This window comes from Lagenorhynchus albirostris, chromosome 5 (assembly GCF_949774975.1).
Source record: "Lagenorhynchus albirostris chromosome 5, mLagAlb1.1, whole genome shotgun sequence".
Taxonomy (NCBI): domain Eukaryota; kingdom Metazoa; phylum Chordata; class Mammalia; order Artiodactyla; family Delphinidae; genus Lagenorhynchus; species Lagenorhynchus albirostris.
This window is the reverse complement of record NC_083099.1, coordinates 35,319,249-35,343,064: the sequence shown is the minus strand read 5'-3', so window position 1 is coordinate 35,343,064 and position 23,816 is coordinate 35,319,249. Positions and strand designations below refer to the sequence as shown.

General features: G+C 36.7%; 1 protein-coding gene across 2 annotated transcripts in view; it reads right to left on the bottom strand.

The window, feature by feature from the left end:
* Window positions 1-381: 381 nt before the first annotated feature.
* The window catches only part of MRPL3 (mitochondrial ribosomal protein L3), a 44,541-nt gene continuing 21,106 nt past the window's right edge, over window positions 382-23,816 (bottom strand). Inside the window, exons 7-11 of one of the 2 annotated variants that reach the window (XR_009540661.1) lie at window positions 14,707-14,815; window positions 13,232-13,309; window positions 11,615-11,692; window positions 10,043-10,132; window positions 729-866 (exon numbers count right to left, since the gene is read on the bottom strand). Coding sequence is in view for 1 of the 2 variants with exons in the window: in XM_060149865.1 (XP_060005848.1) it covers window positions 714-866; window positions 11,615-11,692; window positions 13,232-13,309; window positions 14,707-14,815 (418 nt within the window). In the remaining variant the exon portion in view is untranslated. Of the gene's footprint in view, window positions 867-10,042; window positions 10,133-11,614; window positions 11,693-13,231; window positions 13,310-14,706; window positions 14,816-23,816 lie in introns of both variants that reach the window. The other variant, XM_060149865.1, reaches the window with a different exon arrangement.

Sequence of the window (23,816 nt, the reverse complement as noted above, 5' to 3'; positions counted from 1 at the left end):
CAGCGCTCCAGTGGTTAAGACTCTGAGCTTCCACTGCAGGGGGCAGACTGGATCCCTGGTCAGGGAACTAAGATCCCGCATGCTGCAGGGCATGGCTGAAAAAAAAGGAAAAATAATTACACCTGTCTTATAGTTGAGTGATCTAACTAAAAAATAACTATACCTCCCAACAGAAGTGTAAATAAGACCCATAATTTATGATCTTATTGTGTCAGGCCTTTAACTATGACATAAACATTTCTATAATCTAGATAAAAATCTCAATTCCTTTTTCTTTTTAGGACTCAGGAAATAGTTTCTTTTACCTAAATAGGTAACACCATAGTCCCCATATGATTTGACACTGTTCCACAACCACCCTTTCACAAAGACAGACAAGTCTTTAGTAAAAGAAGCTAAATTTATAAACATTTAAAATAACTTGAGAAATACATAGTAAAAAAAGGACAAAGCCCACAAATTACAAAGATTTTACTAATATGCAAACTGCCGGTCCATCTAAATTTGGCATATTCAATCTACTTAACGGGTTTGCTTAATGTGGTAATTTTTTAAATGAAATTCAGTTGGAGGATGAATGATAAATTTATGCCCTTGACAAAGATAACCAGTGTGGTATGTTGTTACTAAGAAAAGAAAACATAATTCCTGGTTATATTATTGTTCTGGCTCATCAGAATTCACAGGACATGTGGGAGTCTGTCACGTCCAGGTCAGGCAAACGTAATAGAAGGTGCCCCAGGATGACACAAGTCTTCATCAAACAAATCTTCTGGTAGCTCCTCTTCATCTCCATCAGGGAAGTATGTTGGGAATGGTAGATTTTTACAGAAATCCTTATATGCAGGCAATTTAGAATCTTTGATCTGGGGGGAGGAAGCAAAGGTCTTATTAATAAGTGATACCAATTAAGTTATTTAAAGATATTCTGGTTTACTTATTCATAATCAAAGAACAGCTCTTCCTTTTTCTTTGTTTTTTGTTCTTTAATTTTCTAATGTGAATAAAACAGCTGTTATACACTGAGTTCCTTTTACTTTATATATGTATTTTTATTCCAATAAACTAATTCAATGACAGAAATATAACCTTCCTCAAGTTAATCAGCTATCTCATGAGATTAAAATTACTCTGGTTATATTTTATCCATAAACAGAACTGCCCAACAGAATAAATTATATTCTACAATTACTACATAAATATCAATTATACCCAAATTGATTTTTCAAATATAAATAACTGATATAAACTATATACCTAAAAGGTATTACTATCTACATCTCAATTATTAATTTTATTATCTACTTACATTTTTATTATTCTATATTCTACCATAAATTTTTGAGCTTGGGTTAAAAAATATAAAATTTACCTAGTACTTTTGTTAGCCTTAATTCTAAGAGCACATAACCCAAAATATCAAGTTTTATTAAGGAAATTAGCTTGTATTTAACAAGTAGTTCTCTTTGAGAAGCTAAGGACAGAATAGTATTTAACAGAAACAATAATAAACCCAGAAGTCTTGAAAACAGCTGTATTAGCTCTTTATATTCTAAAAATATTCTAATTACATTTGTAAATTCATTAACTGAGGAATAAGTACAGATATTGATATGATCTAAAATGTTGGGTTATATTTTTGGAAAACACTGGGTTCTTTAAAGCTTCTGACTCACTCTACAGCCTTCATTCAGAGAGAAGTAAAAAAACAATTACACGTAATTACACAAACAGATTAAGATAAGGCATACTCATTTTGGCAATAAGAAATGAATAATATGGTTGAAGTAAGTACACAGCTGCTAGGAATAGCTAAGTACAGAAAAACACCTATATTAATTTTTCTCATTAAAATTGTTCCAAGAAATTATCAGTAAGTTGCCCAGAAGAAAATATACTTGTTTAACCTTTTTTTCCAATCCATTAATCTTGAGGGGAACTTTAACTTGGGGAAAAAAAGTCAAATTCTTACCAATTCAATTGTCTCAGAATTTGTAACTGAAAATAAAACCCAAGCAGATAAACAACAAAACGAACAACAAAACTTTCTGTGCAAATTTGATAACTGTGAAAATTTAGTTATAAATTGCCTAAATGGTGAATTCTCAGGTACTTTCAAATTTTTATAGATCTATTATACCCAAGAAACAGCAAGGTGATTCAGTTATACATATATACATATTCTTTTACATATTCTTTCCCATTATAGGTTATCAGAAGATATTGAGTATAGTTCCCTTTGCTATACAGTAGGTCTTTGTTGGTTATCTGTTTTATATATAGTACTTTGTATCTGCTAGTCCCAAACTCCTAATTTATCCCTCCGTCACCCCCTTCCCCTTTGGTAACCATAAGTTTGTTTTCTATGTTTGTGAGTCTATTTCTGTTTTGTAAATAAGTTCATTTGTATCATTTTTTAGATTCCACATATAAGCGATATCGTATAATATCTTTTATCTGGCTTTCTTCACTTAATATGATAATCTCTAGTCCATCCATGTTGCTGCAAATGGCATTATTTCCTTTTTTTATGGCTGAGTAGTATTTCATTGTATAAATGTACCATGGCTTCTTTATCCATTCCTCTGTCGATGGACATTTAGGTTGTTTCCATCTCTTGGCTACTGTAAATAGTGCTGCGATGAACATTGGGGTGCATGTATCTTTTTAAATTATCGTTTCCTCTAGATATATACCCAGCAGTGGGATCGCTGGACCATATGGTAACTCTGCTTTTAGTTTTAAAAAGTCTCCATACTGTTTTCCATAGTAGCTGCACCAATTCACATTCCCACCAACAGTGTAGGAGGGTTCCCTTTTCTCCACACCTACTCCAGCACTTAGTATTGGTAGACATTTTGATGATGGCCATTCTGACTGGTGTGAGGTGATACCTCATTATAGTTTTTTCTGATTTGCATTTCCCTACTAATTAGCGACGTTGGGCATTATTTTTCATATGCCTTTTGGCCACATGTATGTCTTCTTCCAAGAAATGTCTACTTAGACATTAAATGTCTTTTGCCCGTTTTTTGATTTGGTTGTTTGGTTTTTTTTGATATTGAGCTGTATGAGCTGTTTGTACATTTGGAAATTAATCTCTTGTTGGTAGCATCGTTTTGCAAATATTTTCTCCCATCCTGCAGGTTGTCTTTCCATTTTATGGTTTCCTTTTCTGTGCAAACGCATTTAAGTTTAATTAGATCCCATTTGTTTATTTTTGTTTTTATTTCCATTACTCTAGGAGATGGATCAAAAAAGATATTGCTGCAATTTATGTCAAAGAGTGTTCTGCCTGTTTATTCCTCTAGGAGTTTTATAGTATCTGGTCTTATATTTAGGTCTTTAATCCAGTTTGAATTTATTTTTGTATTTGGTGCTAGAGAATGTTTTAATCTTGTACACAGAGCTGTCCAGTTTTACCAGCATTACATATTGAAAAGACTGCCTTTTCTCTATTGTATATTCTTGCCTCCTTTGATGTAGACTGACCATATGTGTGCACAGCTTTGTTTTTGGGATTTCTATCTAGTTCCATTGATCTACATGTCTGTTTTTGTGCCAGTACCATACTGTTTTGCTTACTGTAGCTCTGTAGTCAGGGAGCCTGATTCCTCTAGCTCCATTCTTCCTTCTTACGATTGCTTTGGCTGTTTGGGGTCCTTTGTGTTTCCATACAAATTTTAAAATTTCTTGTTCTACTTCTGTGAAAAATGCCATTGGAAATTTGATAGGAAATGCATTGAATCTATAGATTGCCTTGGATAGTATGGTCATTTTAACAATATAGATTCTTCCAATCCAAGAACATCATATATCTTTCCATCTGTTTGTGTCTTCTTTAATTTCCTTCATCAGCGTCTCATAATGTTCAGAGTACAGGTTTTTTTGCCTCCTTAGGTAGGTTTGTTCCTAAGTATTTTATTGTTTTTGATGTGATTGTAAATGGGATTGTTTCCTTTACTTTCTGATTTTTGTTGTTAGTGTATAGAAGTGCAACAGACTTCTATGTATTAATTTGTACCCTGCAACTTTACAGAATTCATTGATGAGCTCTAGTAGTTTTCTGATAGCATCTTCATGATTTTCTATGTATAGTATCACGTCATCTGCAAAAGTGACAATTTAATTACTTCTTTTCCAATCTGGATTCCTTTTATTTCTTTTTCTTCTCTGATTGCTGTGGCTAGGAATTACAAAACTATGTTGAATAAAAGTGGCAAAAGTGGGCAACTGTCTTGTGCCTGATCTTAGAGGAAATGCTTTCAACTTTTTGCTGTTGATTATGATGTTAGCTGTGGGCTCATCACATATGGCCTTTATTATACTGAGGTAGGTTGCCTCTATGCCCACTTTCTGGAGTTTTTTTAATCATAAATGGATGTTGAATTTTATCAAAAGCTTTTTCTGCATCTATTGAGATGACCATATAATTTTATTCTTCAACTTGTTAATGTGGTGTATCACACAAATTGATTTGCAGATACTGAAAATTCATTATACCCCTGTGATAAATCCCACTTGATCATGGTGTATGATCCTTTTAATGTATTGTTGGATTCGGTTGGCTAGATTTTCTTTTTTATTTGGTTTGATTTTGTTGAGGATTTTTGCATCTATGATCATCAGTGATATTGGCCTGTACTTTTCTTTTTTTGTGATATCTTTGGTTTTGGTATCAAGGTGATGGTGGTCTCATAGAATGAGTTCAGAAGTGTTCCTTCCTCTGCAATTTTTTGAAATCATTTCAGAAGGACAGGTGTTAACTCTTCTCTAAATGTTTGGTAGAATTTGCCTGAAGCCGTCTGGTCGTGGACTTTTGTTTGTTGGGAGTTTTAAAATTACTGATTCAATTCCAGTACTGGTAACTCGTCTGTTCATATTTTCTATTTCTTCCTGGTTCAGTCTTGAGAGATCGCACGTTTTTAAGAATTTGTCCATTTCTTCAGGGTTGTCCATTTTATGGCTATATAGTTGCTCATAGCAGCCTCTTATGATCCTTTGTACTTCTGTGGTATTGGCTGTAACTTCTGCTTTTTCGTTTCTGATTTTACTGATTTGGGCCCTCCTTTTTTTTCATAATGAGCCTGGCTAAAGGTTTACCAATTTTATCTTTTCAAAGAATCAGCTTTTATTTCATTGATCTTTTCTATTGATTTTTTTAAAGTGTCTATTTCATTTATTTCTGCTCTGATCTTCATGATTTCTTTCTTTCTGCTAACTTTAGGTTTCAACTGTTCTTTCTCTAGTTGCTTTAGGTGTAAGGTTATGTTGTTTATTTGATGTTTTTCTTGTTTCCTGAGGTAAGATTGTACTGCTATAGACTTCCCTCTTAGAACTGCTTTTGCTGTGTTCAATAGGTTTTGGATCATTGTGTTTTCGTTTTCATGATTTTCTAAGTATTTTTTGATTTACTCTTTGATTTTTTCAGTGATCCATTGGTTGTTTAGTGGCATACTGTTTAACTTCCACGTGTTTGTGTTTTTTGCAGTTGTTTTCTTGTGGCTGTTTTCTTTTCTTTCTTTCTTTTTCTTGGGCTGCATCGGGTGGCTTGTGGGATATTAGTTCCCTGACAAGGGATTAAACATGCACCCTTGGCAGTGAAAGCACGGAGTCCTAACCACTGGACCACCAGGGAATTCCCTGGTTGTCTTCTAAACTCACAGAGTTGTGGTCTGAAAAGATGCTTGATTCAATTTCAATTTTCTTAAATTTACTACAGCTTGCTTTGTGGCCCAACATATGATCAATCCTGGAGAATGTTCCATGTGCACTTGAAATGTGTATTCTGCTTTCAGATGGAAGGTTCTATACATATCAGTTGAGCCCATCTGGTCTAATGTGTCATTTAAGGCTTGTGTTTCCCTTAGTGATTTTCTGTCTGGACGATCTGTCCATTGATTTAAGTGGGGCGTTAAAGTCCCCCATTATTATTACTGTCAATTTCTACTTTTATGTCTATTAACATCTGCCTTATATGTTGAGGTATTCCTATGTTGGGTGCATATATATTTACAATTGTTATATCTCTTCTTGGATTGATCCCTTGATCATTATGTGGTGTCTTTCTCTCTTGTAACCGTCTTTATTTTAAAGTCTATTTTGTCTGATATGAGTATTCCTACTCCAGCTTTCTTTTGATTTGCATTTGCAATGGAATATCTTTTTCCATCCCTACTTTGTGTGTCTCTAGATCTGAAGTGGGTCTCTTGTAGACAGCACGTATACGGGTCTAGTTTTTGTATCTATTTAGCCAGTCTATGCCTTCTGATTGGAGTATTTGATCCGCTTACATTTAAGGTAATTATCAATATACATGTTCTTACTGCCATTTTGTTATTGGATTTCTGTAGGTCTTTTGTCCCTTTCTTCTTAGTTCTCTGCTCTTGTGATTTGATGACTATCTGTGTTACGTTTGGATTCCTTTTTCTTTATTGTGTGTATACGTATTATAGATTTTTGGTTTGTGGTTACTATGTTTTAGTATAGCAGTGTGTGTGTTTATATATATAAATATATATGATTGTTTTAAGTTGCTGATCTCATTTCAACTGCATTTTAAATACCCCACATTTGTACTCTCCTCCCTTCACGATTACTGTTTTTGATCTATTTCTTTTTTTCCTTTAATTATTTTGGGGGGCTGCGTTGGGTCTTTGTTGCTGTGCACAGCCTTTCTCCAGTTGCAGCGAGTAAGGGCTACTCTTGGTTGCAGTGCATGGGCTTCTCATTGTGGTGGCTTCTCTTGTTGTGGAGCACGGGTTCTAGGCACATGGGCTCTAGAGCGCAGGCTCAGTAGTTGTGGTGCACGGACTTAGTTGCTCCACGGCATGTGGGATCTTCCCAGACCAGGGCTTGAACCTGTGTCCCTTGTACTGACAGGCAGATTCTTAACCACTGTACCACCAGGGAGGTCCCTGATATCATATTTCACATCTAATTGTTTTATGTATCCCTTAACTGTGTATTGTGGATACAGATGATTTTACTACTTTTGTCTTTTAACCTCCCTACTAGTTTGTGTGTGGACAATTTACCTTTATCATGTTTGCCTTTACCAGTGAGCTTTTCCATTTCATAATTTTCTTGTTTCTAGTTGCGGCCTTTTCTTTTCCCCTTAGAAAAGTTCCTTTAGCATTTGTTGTAAAACTGGTTTGGTGGTGCTGAATTCTTTTATCTTTTGCTTGTCTGTAAAGTTTTTGCTTTCTCCATCAAATCTGAATGAGGACCTTGCTGGGTATTCATGGCTGTAGATTTTTTCATCACTTTAAATACATCATGCCATTCCCTTCTGGCCTACAGAGTTTCTGCTCAAAAATCAGCTGACCATCTTATGGGAGTTCCCTTGTACATTATTTATACCTTTTCCCTTGCTGCTTTTCATATTTTCTCTATCTTTAAGTATTGTCAATTTGATTACTATGTGTCTTGGTGTGTTTCTCTTTGGGTTAATCCTCTATGGGACTCTGCGCTTCCTGGACTTGGGTGATTGTTTCCTTCCCCAGGTTAGGGAAGTTTTCAGTTATTATCTCTTCAAGCATTTTCTCAGGCCCTTTCTCTCTCCTTTTTCTAGAATCCCTGCAATGGGAATGTTAGTGCGCCTGATGTCCCAAAGTTCTCTTAAACTGTCCTAATTTCTTCTCATTCTTTTTTATTCTGTTACACGGCAGTGATTTCTACTACTATGCCTTCCAGTTCACTGCTCTATTCTTCTGCCTCATTTATTCTGCTACTGGTTCTTTCTAGTGTATTTTTCATTTCAGTTATTATATTCATCTCTGTTTGGTTGCTCTTTATATTTTCTGACTTTGTTAAAGACTTCTTATTTCTTGCTCTGTGCATCCATTCTTTTCCCAAATTCCTGGATCATCTTTACAATCATTACTCTGAACTCCTCGAGTACACTGCCTACCTCCACTTCACTTCACTGTTCTTCAGGGATTTTATCTTGTTCCTTCATCTGAAACATATTCCTCTGCCGCCTCAGTCTGTCTAAATTTCTACTTGTATTTTTATGTGTGTGGTAGGTTAATTACATTTCTCAACCTTGGAGAAGTGGGATGTCCTGTATGTCCCAGCAGTACACTTCCCTCTCATCCCTGAAGGATCAGGGACCACTCTGTTTGCAGACCCAGTTCCACAGGCTGTGTGATCGTAGTTTTCTTGCTTCTGGTGTCTGCCCCTGGCTGGATGGGGCTGCTCTAGAGGCTTGTGCAGGCTTCCTGACAGGAGGGGCTGGTGCCAGCCCACTGGTTGGTGGAGCTGATTCCTCACCCTCTGGTGGGCAGGGCCGTGTCAAAGGGTGTGTCCAAAGACAGCTGTGGGCTCAGGAAGTCTTTAGGCAGCCTGTCTGCTGACAGATGCAGCTGTGTTCCTGCCCACTTGGTTGTTTGCTTGAGGTGTCCCAGCACTGGAGCCTACAGGCTGTTGGGTGGGGCCAGGTTTTGGTGCTAATGACCCAAGCAAGATGTCAGCCTCCAGCAAGAGTTCATGAAGATGAATACTCCCTAATACATCTGCCACTGGTTTTTATGTCCTAAGGGTGAGCCACAGCTGCCCCCTACCTTCCCAGGAGACCCTCCAAGACCAGCAGGTAGGTCTGGCACAGGCTCCTATGAAATTACTGCTTTTGCCCGGGTTCCAGGTGCATGAGATTCTGCATGTGCCCTTTATGAGTGAGGTCTCTGCTTCCCCCAGTCCTGTGGAGCTCCTGCTATTAAGTCCCACTGGCCTTCAAAGCCAAATGCTCTGGGAGCTCCTCTTCCTGATGCCAGGCCGCCAGCTGGGGAGGCTGACGTCAGGCTCAGAACTCTCACTCCTGTGGGAGAAGTTCTGTGATATAATCATTCTCCAGTTTTTGTGTCGCCAGGTAGTAAAGGATTTGATTACATCACAAGTGCACCCCTCCTATAATCTCATTGTGGTTTCTTTTTTATATCATGTAGAATATCTTTTTTGGTAGGTTCCAGCTTTTTCTTTAATTGATGATTGTTCAGCAGTTAGTTGTGATTTTGGTGTGCTCATAAGAGAAGGTGGGCTCAAGGTCCCTCTTCTCCACCATCTTGTCCCGAATTTGCTGGTACATGTTTTTGTGCACTGAATCTTATCCCTGGCTTTATTATTTCCCTGCCTTCAGGACTCCCTCTCATTCTTTTTATATTTATGTATATCGGCAAACCAGTTCAAACACTTTTTAGGGAAGCTGGAGGTAGGACACACACACACAAAAAACAGGCAAATCTGAAAATAAACTTAAATTATAAATTAGGATATAGGGACAAGCACACACAAATATTACAGTACACTATGCTGTAAATAACAGTTCTTTAGGCTCTCTTAGTACATTAGTGAATCCAAAGAACAAAAAGCTTACATTAATTAAACAGGTTGGTTATCCCTAAGACTATCTTACTAACTTTAGAATGAATGACAGGCAGCCCTGTACTCTGTACTCTGATGGAACCAAAAGCTCCTGTGCAGTGAGTGGGTGCCAGTAAGGCTGCCTGTCCAGCAGGACGAGCCTCAACCTCCAATGGCAAGGGGATTATTCACCTGCTATGGGATCACTGGGAAGAATGGACAAAGTGGGGTGACTGTTTTCAGAAGATTTATCAAACTTTTGGCATTTAAAACATAAGCCCACAAAAAACTCCCCCAAACCCACACCTTAATGTTTGGGACAGACATTTAAGGTTATAAAAGACCTTTAAAAGGCACTATATTTCAAGATGAGTTCTTTTATCAAAATCTGTTTGTTGGAAATATATTCACCTAGTGTGTTAACAGTTCAAAGTGTCTAGACATTTCTCTGATGGTATAGTTTCTCAAAATGTATTTGGACTCCTCTTTTGGAATTGCCTTCAGTGTACCTTCTGAATATCTTCAGTGATAGCAAGCCACCATCCATTAAATGGATTGAGTTTCTGGAGGCAATCTTTATTGAAGTGCGTGGAAAAATCTGACTAATAAGTGTTGTTGATTATAAACTATTTATAACAGCCAGATCAGAACCCTGCACATATGGTTTTTCAAGGCAGTTCACCTGTTCATCCCTGCTGGAGTCAAGGAAGATGCTGAGGTGAACCTGAGGAGTCACAGCAACAGTGAGGCTCAGCTGGAAGCCAGCCTAGAACTGTATACAGCAAATGGGGAGAAAAGGAGGATTTGACAATGTTTAAAACTTCATCTGCTATCCAGTATAATTTATTATGAAAAATGATCATTTTCCTTTTTTCTTTTTTATTAGGTTGTTATATTTATAACAATGTAATAAATCTGGAGGTAGGAATACACTGACTTATGAGGCCAAAATGTTAGGAAAAGCACAATGACAATGTGCTGGCTTCAAGTACCTGTTACTATGTACATGACTTGGGTCACCAGGGGCCTGAAAACTTACTTAAACCTAAAAAACTGCAAACTTAAAAAAAAAAAAAAAAAGACCAAAAAATCCTGCAAGAATTAATCAAATGCATTTTTTCTTTAAAAAAAAAAATGAGAATACTCTAGTCAAAAAAGTGAGGAGTTCCAGAAAGGGAATTTTAATTACTGTAAGACTGAAACAAATATTGTACCTTATGCTAGTAACGGAACCTACTTTAAGAAATGAAAAGAAGGGGCTTCCCTGGTGGCGCAATGGTTGAGAGTCCGCCTGCCGATGCAGGGGACACAGGTTCGTGCCCCGGTCCGGGAGGATCCCACATGCCGTGGGGTGGCTGGGCCCGTGGGCCATGGATGCTGAGCCTGCGCGTCCAGAGCCTGTGCTCCGCAGTGGGAGAGGCCACAGCAGTGAGAAGCCCGCGTACCACAAACAAAAAAAAAAAAAAAAGAGAATACATAAAGACAGGTTTTTTGAAAAATCTGAGGGTTAAGTTTCAGCCTAATTTTGTTGTTATTGTTGGAAGAGTAATGAAGAATCTATTTTGGGGAACTGCTGGTATCACTTCAACTACAAATTTATTTTCAGAATGGAAAATTCAAAAGTGATGTCTCATTTTGTATTATGTTGACTTAAATCCCACGCTGAATATTTATTTTGTATTTTATTTGATGGAAATAAATCTCTGAGAGCTTAAGAATGTTTTTTCAAGTCTATCTTGTATAACATGTTTTCTTCTCTTCATGTTTTGAACATAAAAATGTATTTTTAAGGAAAACAGAGCAATGCTAGTAATAATAATAATAATAATAAATCTTTCCTTAAAATGTCCACCTCAAACCACCTTTCTTGTTGATTCTCATTTCTCATTTTATTTCCACCACATATACTTCTGGTTCCCATGTCAAAGTACTCTTAAAAAATGAAAAAGTTATTTTTTGGAAGGATAGAGATATATTGATATTTTTGCAAGTAGTTTTGCTAATATCCTTTTGTATTTCTAAAGAACCTCTTACTGGACCTACCCTTTGTGCAGGTTTATGGTTTTAGAGACATAGGCTATAGGTTATTTTGTGCAATTTTCTCACTCAGGTGCTACTAAAAAGCAGAAAAAATAGCAAAGAACATGTCGAGAAACAGCTACTTATTTTCAAGACACATTTATGGGTGAGAGGAGAACTTATGGCACACATCCACATCTCTGAACAAGGGAAAATAAAAGAGAGTTATACATACCTTTACTAAGCAATTTTTGTGTCCAGGTACAGAGCCATTTACATAGATTATATTGTGCTTTGTGTTTATTCTCCACACCTGAAGTGGAAATAAAATCAAACATTAAGAGTTAAAAATATTAGAATATACTTATATCAATACAAACAAAAGCTGAGGCTATAAGTAGCCTGTAAAGAAATAATCATGTTAGCACCTCAAAATATTGAATGAGAATAAAAATTTCAAATCCTATGGATGACTTGTACTGTAATACTACAACAGATATGTCTCATGTAAGTGGTAGAAAACTCTCATTTTAAGTATAAATGTGACTGAACGATCAAGACTACTTCGATATTTCAATATTCTCCTGGCACCATTAAGAATAACACATGAAAATTCAATTTTATTTTATTCTTAGTTAACATGAGCTTGCTGCAACTAGAAACTGGGAAGCCGCAACCTCTCTGGGTCTAATTTTTTTAAAAAGTGTGCTGAGCAGATGGCCTTCAAACAGATCTTCATGTGGGAAAAACATTTACACAAATGAGAGAACAGTCAAGAAATGGTATTGAAAAAGTATTTGGGGGTAAAATCAAGTTTGACCCATAGCTCACGGCTAAACGTTAAATACTAGGGCAACTGAAATCTCTCTCCTGTCACACATACGCATACATGAAAAGAAAATGCACAAAGACAGATACAAATGGTTGTCTATGGCAAGTATAAATGTAACAGAAGAGGGGAAAAAAAAACACTTAGATTTAATTATATAAAATTTTAAAAACTTCTGCTGGTTAAAATTTATAAATAAAATACATCTAGAATACAGAATGAAAGAATATGTACCAAAATGTTACCAGTGGTTGTCTTTGGGGGTTGTTCTTTTGAATGACCTATTTTCTTTTTTGTACTTTCTATACTTTTCACACATATAGACAGATTAGTTGTTTTAATAAAAATATAATTACATGGCACCTATTATGTACAACTCATTTTCACTTAGATATTACATATGTTCCTCAAGTTAGCAGACAGTGAATTTAACTCCCCGCCCCTTTTAAATATATAATTATTTTACAAAAATGGATATATACCACATGCTTTTTTAGTACTCTATTTTCCTATTTTGATTGTCTCCTATTTTGTCTTCCTCTCTCCTATTCCTCACCCACATCCACCCACACATTTGACATTTAATCGAAAGCAATATGATATATAACCATCTACTCTTCTCTGTGCTTACATGGCATGGTGACATATACATGTAGGGAGTTTCTGTTTACTCTTTTATAAGAGTATTATACGTAATGCTCTGAATCTCTATTTTTTCATGCAACAACACTGTGGAAATCTTCCAGGTCAAATAGTAGACAATTAACTTTTTCTTTTTAATGAGTGCATTTTCCATGGCTTGCATGTTAAATGAACATATATGACAACTCCAACACACACACACACACACACACACACACACACACACACACACACACAGAGTACACGTTTCCCCCACCCCTCAATAATTGTAAAACCTATTAGAACCACCATACGCAGACACACGTTAAATATGTATGCTGGTGCGTTTGCCTTTAGGCACTAATTTAACCACTCCTATAAAAAGCCACTCCAGAAACTTACTTTCAGTCCAAATGCTGTCCTATCTATGTTCCCCAATTGCCCAGGCATTTTGGTTCCAGGCCAGACTCTGGCAACATCCTAAAGGAGAGAAACAAAAGTAGCACTTTTAAGCAGTATTCTCAATTTCGAACAGTACCAATCAAACCAAAATGCAAATAAGATATGTCATTAAAATGTTTTATTTTTTCCTCCATTTTGCTAGCCCCCAGTAAAGAACTAAACATGGATTTAGTCACATTTACCCCTAGAGAATTCCCTTTCTAAATTAGATTAGAACAAAAAAATATAGACTAAGAACATATTTAGGAGAAAAATTCAGTAACAAGAGAGCAGCAACTGAGCCAATAATGGCTGAGAAGGACATAAAAACATGTCACACCACCATTCAAAGAAAAAATGGACTGCCTGGCCTGTTTTCACAAATCTTCTGTATTAACTGACTTGGACTCCATCCAGTCCACAGCTGCTGGAATGGTCCTACTCTCCCACCCTGGCTTTTGATGTTACTATCCTTCTGCAAAGTGACTGAAGGAGAGAGTTAGTTACCACCAATAGTGAGAAACTTAGCTTCCATTATCAATATATTCACTTATCTGGTCAATCCTATAATTCACAGAAAATTATCTCAGAATGGCTAACTAACACTCAACACATGCACATGGTACATTTTAAATTTAGACTCTGGGTATACAGCCAACAACTATGTGTTCACAAGTTACTTGAGTTATTAGTCTACTCTAGTCCCCCACTTCAGTGAGGTTCTGTTACTCATTTGAAATAGTTATGTTCATTTTCTAATTATATTCCATTATGGATTCCCCCCCATTTTTATTTTACTTTGAATTTGTAAAACATTAACATGGTTCCAAAGTAAAAAGTATTAACAAAAAAGTATATCTAGTTAAGTGCCACTCCTGAGCCCTTCCATACTCTTCCCACCCAAGAGTAAGAATCCCCCAGGCTCTTTATGATACACCTCTGGGAGAGATATTCAGTAGGACTAAATTAGCAGTACAAATCTCCTTCTCTCCTTCCTATGCTCTTATTGTCTATTTCTCCATTTTTTCTCTATTACTTTCCCCTTCATCATTATATTGTCCTTGACAACTTTTCCCAATGGTCTCTTCTAAGGCAAAAACAAATCTGTGAAGGAAGCAGTGTGGGAAGATGGCAGGGCATTCTGATCCCTGATCACTTACAGCTGACTTCAGAGTGTAGGATGGGAGACAGAGATGGGAAAGAAAGTAGGCAGACAAGTACTGAGAACACTGGCCGTAAGTACGTAGGATATAACCAAATGATTCAAGTCTGGCTCTGGAAAGTAAGGCCAGGACCCATAAATGTGTGACTTTTATTAGGACCCACCTGGAGTAAGATTCAAATAATGTGACTTGATCCCAAGGACAGACTAAAGCACCATATACACAAAAGCTGAATCTTTAGTACTAAAAAGAGGATCACTAAGTTATACTTACACCAGTTGAAATAGCTCCAGGCCTTCTGTGGGTTTTTGTTTGACCGTGAGTAGCTGGCTGGCCTTTAAATCCCCATCTTTTCATGACACCTTGGAAACCTTTACCAATACTGAACAAGATAAACATTAGAATTTACATAATGAACAGAGGATAAAATACCCCCAACTGTATACTTTGATAGTACCTTAGAGTTTTTAGCTAAGTTCCTTATCCAAATAACTAGAAAAGGCCATACAAGCAAAACTACAAATGAACATGCCTTTATCTCTGTCCTGGTTTGCACCCCTTCCTGGAGTCTCATTCTACGTAAAATGATTAGTTCAAGATTGTGAGACAACAGCAAGCTAAGCAGTTCTATCATCCTAATCCTATGACACAACACAGTAAAAGTGGGACATTTTATAAGCTCAAAGTACTTGTAAGCAATGCAGCAGGCCACCATTAAGACCCCCACCTTCTGTAAAGCAACTATACTCCAATAAAAATTAAAAACAAAAAAAACCCCTGAAAAAACCCACCTCCTGGTACACATGCCCCTGTGTGATCAATCACCTCCCCTTGAGTCTGTGTGGACCTAGCAACTCACCTCTTAAGGAATAAACTATGGCAGAAGAGATGAGATGTCACCTCTGACTCTTGGTTACAAAGACACTGGCTTCCATCTCTGCACTCTCGGTTCTGAAGGAAGCCAGCTGCTATCCTATGGAGAGTTATGCAGCAAAGACCTCTCTAGCCAGCAACTGTGGACCTGACGCTCACCAGTGGCCATGTTAATGAGTTTGTAGGCACTTCTTCCCAAGTTGAACCCTGAGATGACCACGGCCTTGACTGTTGCCTCGGCTGCAGCTTCGTGAGAGACCCTGAGCCAGAGGCACCCAGCTAAGCTGTACTGGGAGTTACGACCACAGAAACTGTGAGGTAATAAATGTTTGTTGTTTTAGGCTGTTGTATTTTAGGGTAATGTGCTAGGCAGCAATATACAATACAACACAAAATAAAACAGTAATAATGCTCTAAATGCTGAACAAGTTTAGAAGATGGATCTTGGTTTCAAGGTTTGAATCAGAAGCCAATGGAGAAATAAAATCAGAGAAAAAATCTAATATTTCAATTTTTAAACAAAACCATTCTATTTTCAAATTCTGCTAACTAGAGAAACATTATGCAGTGTAGGTAGAAACGACACTAAGGTTCAAGCAGCATTAGAGTTTATCTCTGTCAAATATATCAGGACAAATGATACAAGGAAAGGGCTAGAATGAATTGTAAGACTCTACCAGCCTTAGTTTTATAGACTCTTAAGATGAACACTTTTTCCACCTTTCATTAGATAATATGTCAACATATTTTTCATGCTGTGTTCCCTTAATTTAATAAAGCTAGCTATTATTAAATAAATAGTGCCCAGTTCAGGACATTTACAAAAAGGACCAATAACAAAAGATTTTGAAAACTATGTAATTTCCACAAGGACTTTGCTATGCATTTAACAAAGAATTATCAGAGAGTAATGCATTGAAGTAAGCCCACATGACTAAGACGGTTTGTTTTAGATAACTCAAGAAACCAGCATAAAAATAATACGAATATGTATAGAATACAAGTCGAATAATATCATATCACATGTCAAAAGTTATTTGTATATGAATAATTTAAATGTAGCTTTTTTCACATTAATCAACTGAACACATCACATGGAGTACACTGACCAGCACACCTTGTTTTATTATGCTCCGCAGATACAGTGGCTTTTACAGTTTGAAAGGTTTGTGGTAACCTTGTGTGATCAGATAATGATTAGCACTTTTTGGCCATGAAGTTGTTTTTTTTTTTAAATTTTTATTGGAGTATAGTTGCTTTACAATGTTGTGTTAGTTTCTGCTGTACAGCAAAGTAAATCAGATATACATATACATATATCCACTCTTTAAAATTTCCTTCCCATTTAGGTCACCACCTACTCAAGAGCATTGAGTAGAGTTCCCTGTGCTATACAGTAGGTTCTTATTAGTTACCTATTATATATATAGTAGTGCATATATGTCAGTCCTAAACTCCCAATTCATCCCACCCTACCCTTCCCCCCTTGGTAACCGCAAGTTTGTTTTCTACATCTGTGACTCTATTTCTGCTTTGCAAACAAGTTCATCTGTACCATTTTTCTAGATTCCACATATAAGTGATATTATATGATATATGTCTTTCTCTTTCTGACTTACTTCACTCTGTATGACAATCTCTAGGTCCATCCATGTCGCTGAAAATGGCATTATATTTCGTTCATTTTTAAGCCATGAAGTATTTTTAAATTAAGGCACATACATTGTTTTTTTAGATATAATGCTATTGTACAGGCTACAGTACAGTGTTAAACATAACTTCTATATGCACTAGGAAACCAAAAGCTTGACTCGCTTTACTGCCGTTGTCTGGAACCAAACTGCAGTATCTCCGAGGCGTGCCTGTACATAATTGATTTTTTGCCTCCAAAATTCAAAATAATGCTTATGCTTGATCAAAGAGCTAAAACAGAAATTTAACATATATTCATTGAAAAGTCACTATAAACTTTGCAAGGTTAACATCTAAGAAGGCAAACTATGATAATCAAATATTTTACTGAAATTTTGCTTCAGAAACTTAACAAATATTTATACTTAACGCTGAATTTTAGAATATATTGATATTTGAAAAATAAATGCTTTGCAATTTAAAAATAAAAAAGAAGTACCTAAAGAGTCATTTGAACTTATGATATTGTTTGGCAAATAACATTTTAAAAAATGTTTTATAAATTTATTTATTTTATTTTTGGCTGCACTGGGTCTTCGTTGCTGCACGTGGGCTTTCTCCAGTTGTGGCGAGTGGGGGCTACTCTTCGTAGTGGTGCATAGGCTTCTCATTGTGGTGGCTTCTCTTGTTGCAGAGCAGGGTCTCTAGGTGTGCGGGCTTCAGTTGTTTTACAGCGCAGGCTCAACAGTTGTGGTGCATGGGCTTAGTTGCTCCACAGCATGTGGGATCTTCCCAGATCAGGGCTCGAACCCATGCCCCCTTCATTGGCAGGTGGATTCTTACCCAATGCACCACCAGGGAAGCCCTGGCAAATAACACTTTAAAGAAAACAAGGGAACGGACTGGCAATGCCAAATCTAAAATGAGCATGTTTTCAAAATACGGCATTCTAACACTGGTCATTCTTGGTAGAAAGTTTGTTGGTAACTTGAGTTCTCAAACTGATTCATCTCCTGCTTAAAGAGAGAGCATGCATGTGTGCACCAGTAAAAAACACTCCAGGTAAATTACAGGAAGATAATTCAGCTCATTTTACCAGCAAACGATTACAAAATCAAAGTGGTATCCTGAAACTGCTAATTACTGTCAGCCAATTACAGACTGTTTTTCAATCTAGTTCTAGAACACATCATGTTGTTATACTGTGTACTACAGGAGCCTCTTCAATAAATAACATTTAAACAAAAGGGTAAGACACACATGATGTGACAAATCACTGGCTGAATTGAGACTACGGAGAACAGAGGGCACCTGTTGCTCCACGGAGGGGGCACAGGTGTCTATTCTGTTGTTTCTCTCAGTTGTCGCCCAACTGGAGAACAAAAACAAAACAAAAAGCAAGATATGAATGAATCTACACTTAGCAAACCCACGCAGAGTTCAAACATAAGGTTTTCACAAGTCACATAAAATAATACCTTCACTTTACTAAACAGGATATAAAACACATAACGTACTTCATCTCTCCCACCCCTTTTCTGCTGCAGTTTTTAATGACAGCAGAAAAAAAACAAATAAAGGAAAATTCATATCAGCTAAGAACACAATGTTAGAAGTTCCAAATTTAGTGAAACATATCTGAAAATTAGGAAAACATAAAAAAATTATTTTATTTAGAGCATTCATACTTGCTAAAACCAAAACTTCCTCAAAAAATCTCAGAGATGCGATTTAAATTTAGGCTTTATTGCCCTTGTTTCTGGGTATATTTCCTCACTATACTTTAAGTTCATGAAGTGCAGGGATTGTGCAGCATCTAACCCTAGTGCCCTACCTAGAGAACTCAGACTAATTTTGTTACTGGCTATAACTGTGTCTTAGGAAGAGAGATGATTATTTCCTTTATTTTGTCCTGTAGTTTCCAAATGCTGTATAATGGGCTTGTTTTTTATAAAAGTTTATGAAGATTATATTAAGAAAAGGCAAGGAGGGGCTTAAAGGTTTGACTGTAAGAATCTTGCAGAATAGAATGCATAATTTAGTGTTTCCAACTGCATTCTATAAATCTCTAGAGAATACTATGAATTTCATTTCCCTGTCACATTGACAAATGCCTAAATGTCTACCAGCAGACACAAAGGTTTTAATACAAACCCATCATGTATTTCCCCACTTTGTGGGAAACTGCCTTTGACTGCATGGTTCTGGATACACTTTTATATGCAGATAAAACAAAATGTCCATGAGGTGAGGAGTGCTCTCGAGTCCATCCATTCTGAGTCCTCAAGGAAATTCCTTCAAAATTCTCATCACTGAGTTTTGCCCTTGCCACTGAAGATCCCTGTAAATGCTGGGAGTCAATTTCTACTCAACTCAATGTTGTTGTCTAAACCTATTCCATCAGTGATATAAAACAGCTCCTGAGCACACAGGTAAGTCATGGTGGAATCTTCCAGTTGCTTTGTGTCCCCTCACATACAGTTAAAGGCTGGCATGGAAGATCTGTATGGCTGTTACTCTCCAGGATGAATTTGTGACAGCATGACCTGAACTGCAGGTATTCTGTTTATGTCTAAAAACTATAAAGCTCCCATCAATATCTGGGAACATTTTTACCAACAACTGACTGCTAAGAGTGGACCGCTCACAGCTTTCTGACATCAAATCTAGCTCATTCAATAGTACGAAGAGCCAAATGTGCAGTGATTTCTTTGAGTCCTCTTACAGAGGGAGCATTTTCCAGCTGTTCTAAGTAAACCCAGAACACCACGTTTGCTGTCCTGAGTTCAGTCTGCTCTTCTCAAAGAAGAAAACTCAAAAACTCAAATAATTCTGCAATATCATGGAAAGACACAACAGTTTTATGAGTATTACTTCTTCATTAATATAGAAAACACTGAGTTATGCCACTTGGAAAACTGAGGGATTATTTTTTGGAAACAGATTTTTAGAATTGAAAGGAAACTTAGAATATGTGGAATCTAAAAAAGAAATGATACAAGTGAACATTTACAAAACAGAAACAGACTCACAGACCTAGAACACAAATTTATGGTTACCAGAGAGGAAAAGGTTGGGGAGGGATAAATTAGCCATTTGGGATTAGCAGATACAAACTACAAAATATAAAATAAATAACCAACAAGGACCTACTGTATAGCTCGGGGAACTATATTCAATATCCTGTAATAAACCATAATGGAAAAGAACATGATAAAGGATATGTAATGTATAACTCAATCACTTTGCTGTACACCTGAAACTAACACGATATTGTAAATCAACTATACTTAAGAAAACAAAAACCTACATTAAAAAAAAAAAAAAGGAACCTTAGAAACCATTTACTCCCAAACCCTTATGTTAAAGATAATGAAATCCACATCCAGAGAGGTTAAGCCACTTGCCCAAGGTCAAATGCCTGGTAAATGAAAGTATCTGGTCATGCTTTTAACCCAGGTCATACTGCCTCTTGAGAAATAGAGTAAAGCAAAAATAAAGTAGCATATCAGAGACGCATGGAGTTATTTCAAGGGCATCCTCATTACACTGTAAATTCCTGATGTAGCAGGTATTATGTATTCTTAAAATTACCTAGAGTGTTTTTTTTTTGTTTTTTTTGTTTTTTTTTGTGGTACGCGGGCCTCTCTCTCACTGTTGTGGCCTCTCCCGTTGGGGAGCACAGTCTCCAGACGCGCAGGCTCAGCGGCTATGGCTCACGGGCCCAGCTGCTCCGTGGCACGTGGGATCTTCCTAGACCGGGGCACGAACCCATGTCCCCTGCACCGGCAGGCGGACTCTCAACCACTGCGCCACCAGGGAAGCCCACCTAGAGTGTTTTGTAAAGCTACTACTTTGCTATACAAAACAGTCTAAAGTAAGAGGCAACAATTTGATGTATTAGAAAATACCACAATCTAATTCCTAATGACTTAATGTTGTTAATTCATTTAAAAAGATATTTCCTATTGAGGAAAACAGATTTTTCCTTTAAAATTTTGAAACAAATGAAAAAACAGTAATATCACCAATAGCAATAGCAGCCAATAGTCCTGAGCATTCACTATGTCCCAGATCTTGAGCTAAGAGCCTTCTGTGCATTATCTCATTCAGTCTTTAAAACATGGCTATGAGGTAGGTGCTGTAATTAGTCTTGTGTTAAACATGAGGCGACTGAGAGGTTAAGAAAGCTGTTTAGGTCACAGAGCTGCTGAGAAGTAGATCCATGCTTTCCCTAGACCACCGCTGATGAGACACTCATTTTGACTTGACTGAAGAGGGATTATTTTTTAGAGACTACTTCCCTCTACAGTTTACTCATTTTGAAAACTGTATGCTTAAAAATTTACTGCTTTGAATAGTAAATAAAGTAACTTATTAAAAATGAATAAAATTGCAAATGTGCAGGGCTGGAGAGCAATTGTTCCCTGAAGGCAGCATCCACCTGCTTTCCCTCCGAGTTCCCAGCAAACACCCACCAGTCAGAATAACAAGCTAGTGGGGAAGGCTTCCGACCATGTGCAGGCAACCTTCTCTGAACAGTGTGCAGGACTGCTCACACAGCCCAGAGTCTTTGCTTTGTTAAGAACCTACCTGGCTTTTTAATCACCTTAAGGCTCTGATGGACAATATTTCTGTACACATTTTGATATTTTAATGAAAGAACCCAAATTAACTCTCCCCAACTCCTTTCAGTTTTACTACCATGGATAACATTATCAAAGTAAGCACCTATTTTTCTATTTTGAGGCCAAAGGGTAATGAGGATTTAAAGCACACTGTTAACTTCAAAAAAAGTAAGATTACGCCAGAAATTGCTATTAAAGTAATATGACTGTGCCTGAAAATATATGGGTTGTTTTCATTAGCCCAGACTCATAGAGTTTTAGATTATCTTTCACTCAGAAAGAAGTAGCTGAATGAGCTGTTTTCTGATTTCAATCTGGGATTCAAGAAATTACTTTAGGCTTGCCACTGTCATGAATTCAAAGTTCAGTAAGACACCTGGCAGGAAAGTGCCCCCATGCCCACCGTTATGGATGCATCACCACCTGTGTCCTTCAAGTCCTTTGAGACAGGGACCTAACATTTTCTCCTAAACACTGCAGAATGCATTTTTACAGTTTTATTTTTATCTTACTTTAATTTTTTTCTGATTTCGTTCCCTAAAAAAGGAAAAATTCTACAAGTTAAAATAAGCACTGCTAGGATTCAACAGAAAACAATGGACTAAACATCCTATGTTGAGGGTAGAATCAACAGTCATACTTTATCTCACCCACTCTTTATATATTATCTAGAGAGGTTTCCTCCTCAAAACTGAGAAAGAAAGGGAAAATGTTAGGCCCCCAAACCCATCATCTATTAGAAGTTATGGTGGAATATAATTACAGAATAAGAATATAATCTTTAAAAGGGTCCTAGTATAGGAAGTGGGTAGTGGTGGTGGTGTGGGGAACGTATCAATATATGTGCTACACTTTAAATTTTATTTAGAATAAATTACATAAAACTGACATATTTCAAAGATTGGGCCTTATTACCTATTTATAGCATAATGAAAACTGTGAAAAATTATTCTGCTAGAATGGTTTTATATATTAGATGTAAAGATCTTTCCCATATAATCTAAATTTGTATACTCAGACCTTTTAGATAAAAAACTATTTCTGGTTTAAAAGTAAAAATTAAAAAGAACTCTAGTAAATATATATTCACCTCACACTCTAATGCAACAATGGTAAATTTACTTATTTATATAGAAAATTATATCCAAATTCAGCACAGGTAAATACAATGTATCTTTCAGTGTAAGCAGATTTCCCAATGCAATCATTGAAAGAGGAACATTTTAAAAATTTAAGGAAGCCTTCAAGAGGGTGCTACTGTTGGTTACTGGTCACTAAAAAGAAAATGTCTGCAGACAATTTCATTCTTGAAGTAGAAAGATTCTATTAACATTGTATTTTCTTAAATTAGTACTTTTCCATTTTAATTTTTCTTATTTAGTTAGTTATTTCTAAAGTATATTTAATCCAGCAATTAAAATTGAAGGTATAAGGTAAAAAACTTGAAATATAAGTATAGATTTAACCATTAAATATCACTATTACAACATGAGAAAAATGAACAATTTCAATTAAGAAAAATGTCTCAAACAAATTCATCTCTAATGGAAAGGAGATGATGAAGCCAGTTACTAAGGAGACCAGTTTTCAGTTTCATGCTAACTAAAATGTGGGTAATACAAAGGCCTGCTTTTACTGGCAATGTTATTTGAAACTGGATTAATTAGACTTGCCTGCTTTAAAACAGAAGTTCATGTTATAATTTGAGTAGAGTTGAGAAAAGGCAGGCACTGGGACTCTGTGCTGGGTAAAGGAGCAGCAGGAAAAGAAGGTCCACTGGTGAGTTCCTGACTATTCTCCAGTCCAGTGATTCTCAGAGTGTGGTCCCTGGACTAGCAACATCCACACAACCTGGGAACTTGTTAGAAATGCAAATTCTCAGGTACTATCCCAGATCTAATGAATCTGAAGATTGGTGGGGGAGTGGAGGTAGGGGAGATTGTGAAGCCCACTGAAGTGTGGGAAATGATGCTCCAGGCTGTGAACCCATGTCCCTCATCTGACCTAACCATGTCACTGCACCATTTTTTCTCTAGTGTTTGCACCTGTAACAGGATTAATAATAAAGACAATGGAGCCCAGCAGTTTCAAAATTTTAAAACAGGGGCTGAAAATGGAGGACAAGGTAGAAAATCTCTGGCTGTAAGTGAGCCATACCAAGAGACTGCAAGAACTCAGAGCCTATGTCCAAAAGATAATGGTTCCATTTACAGTTAACAAGGAAAAAAAACATTCTCATTGGCTGTGAGG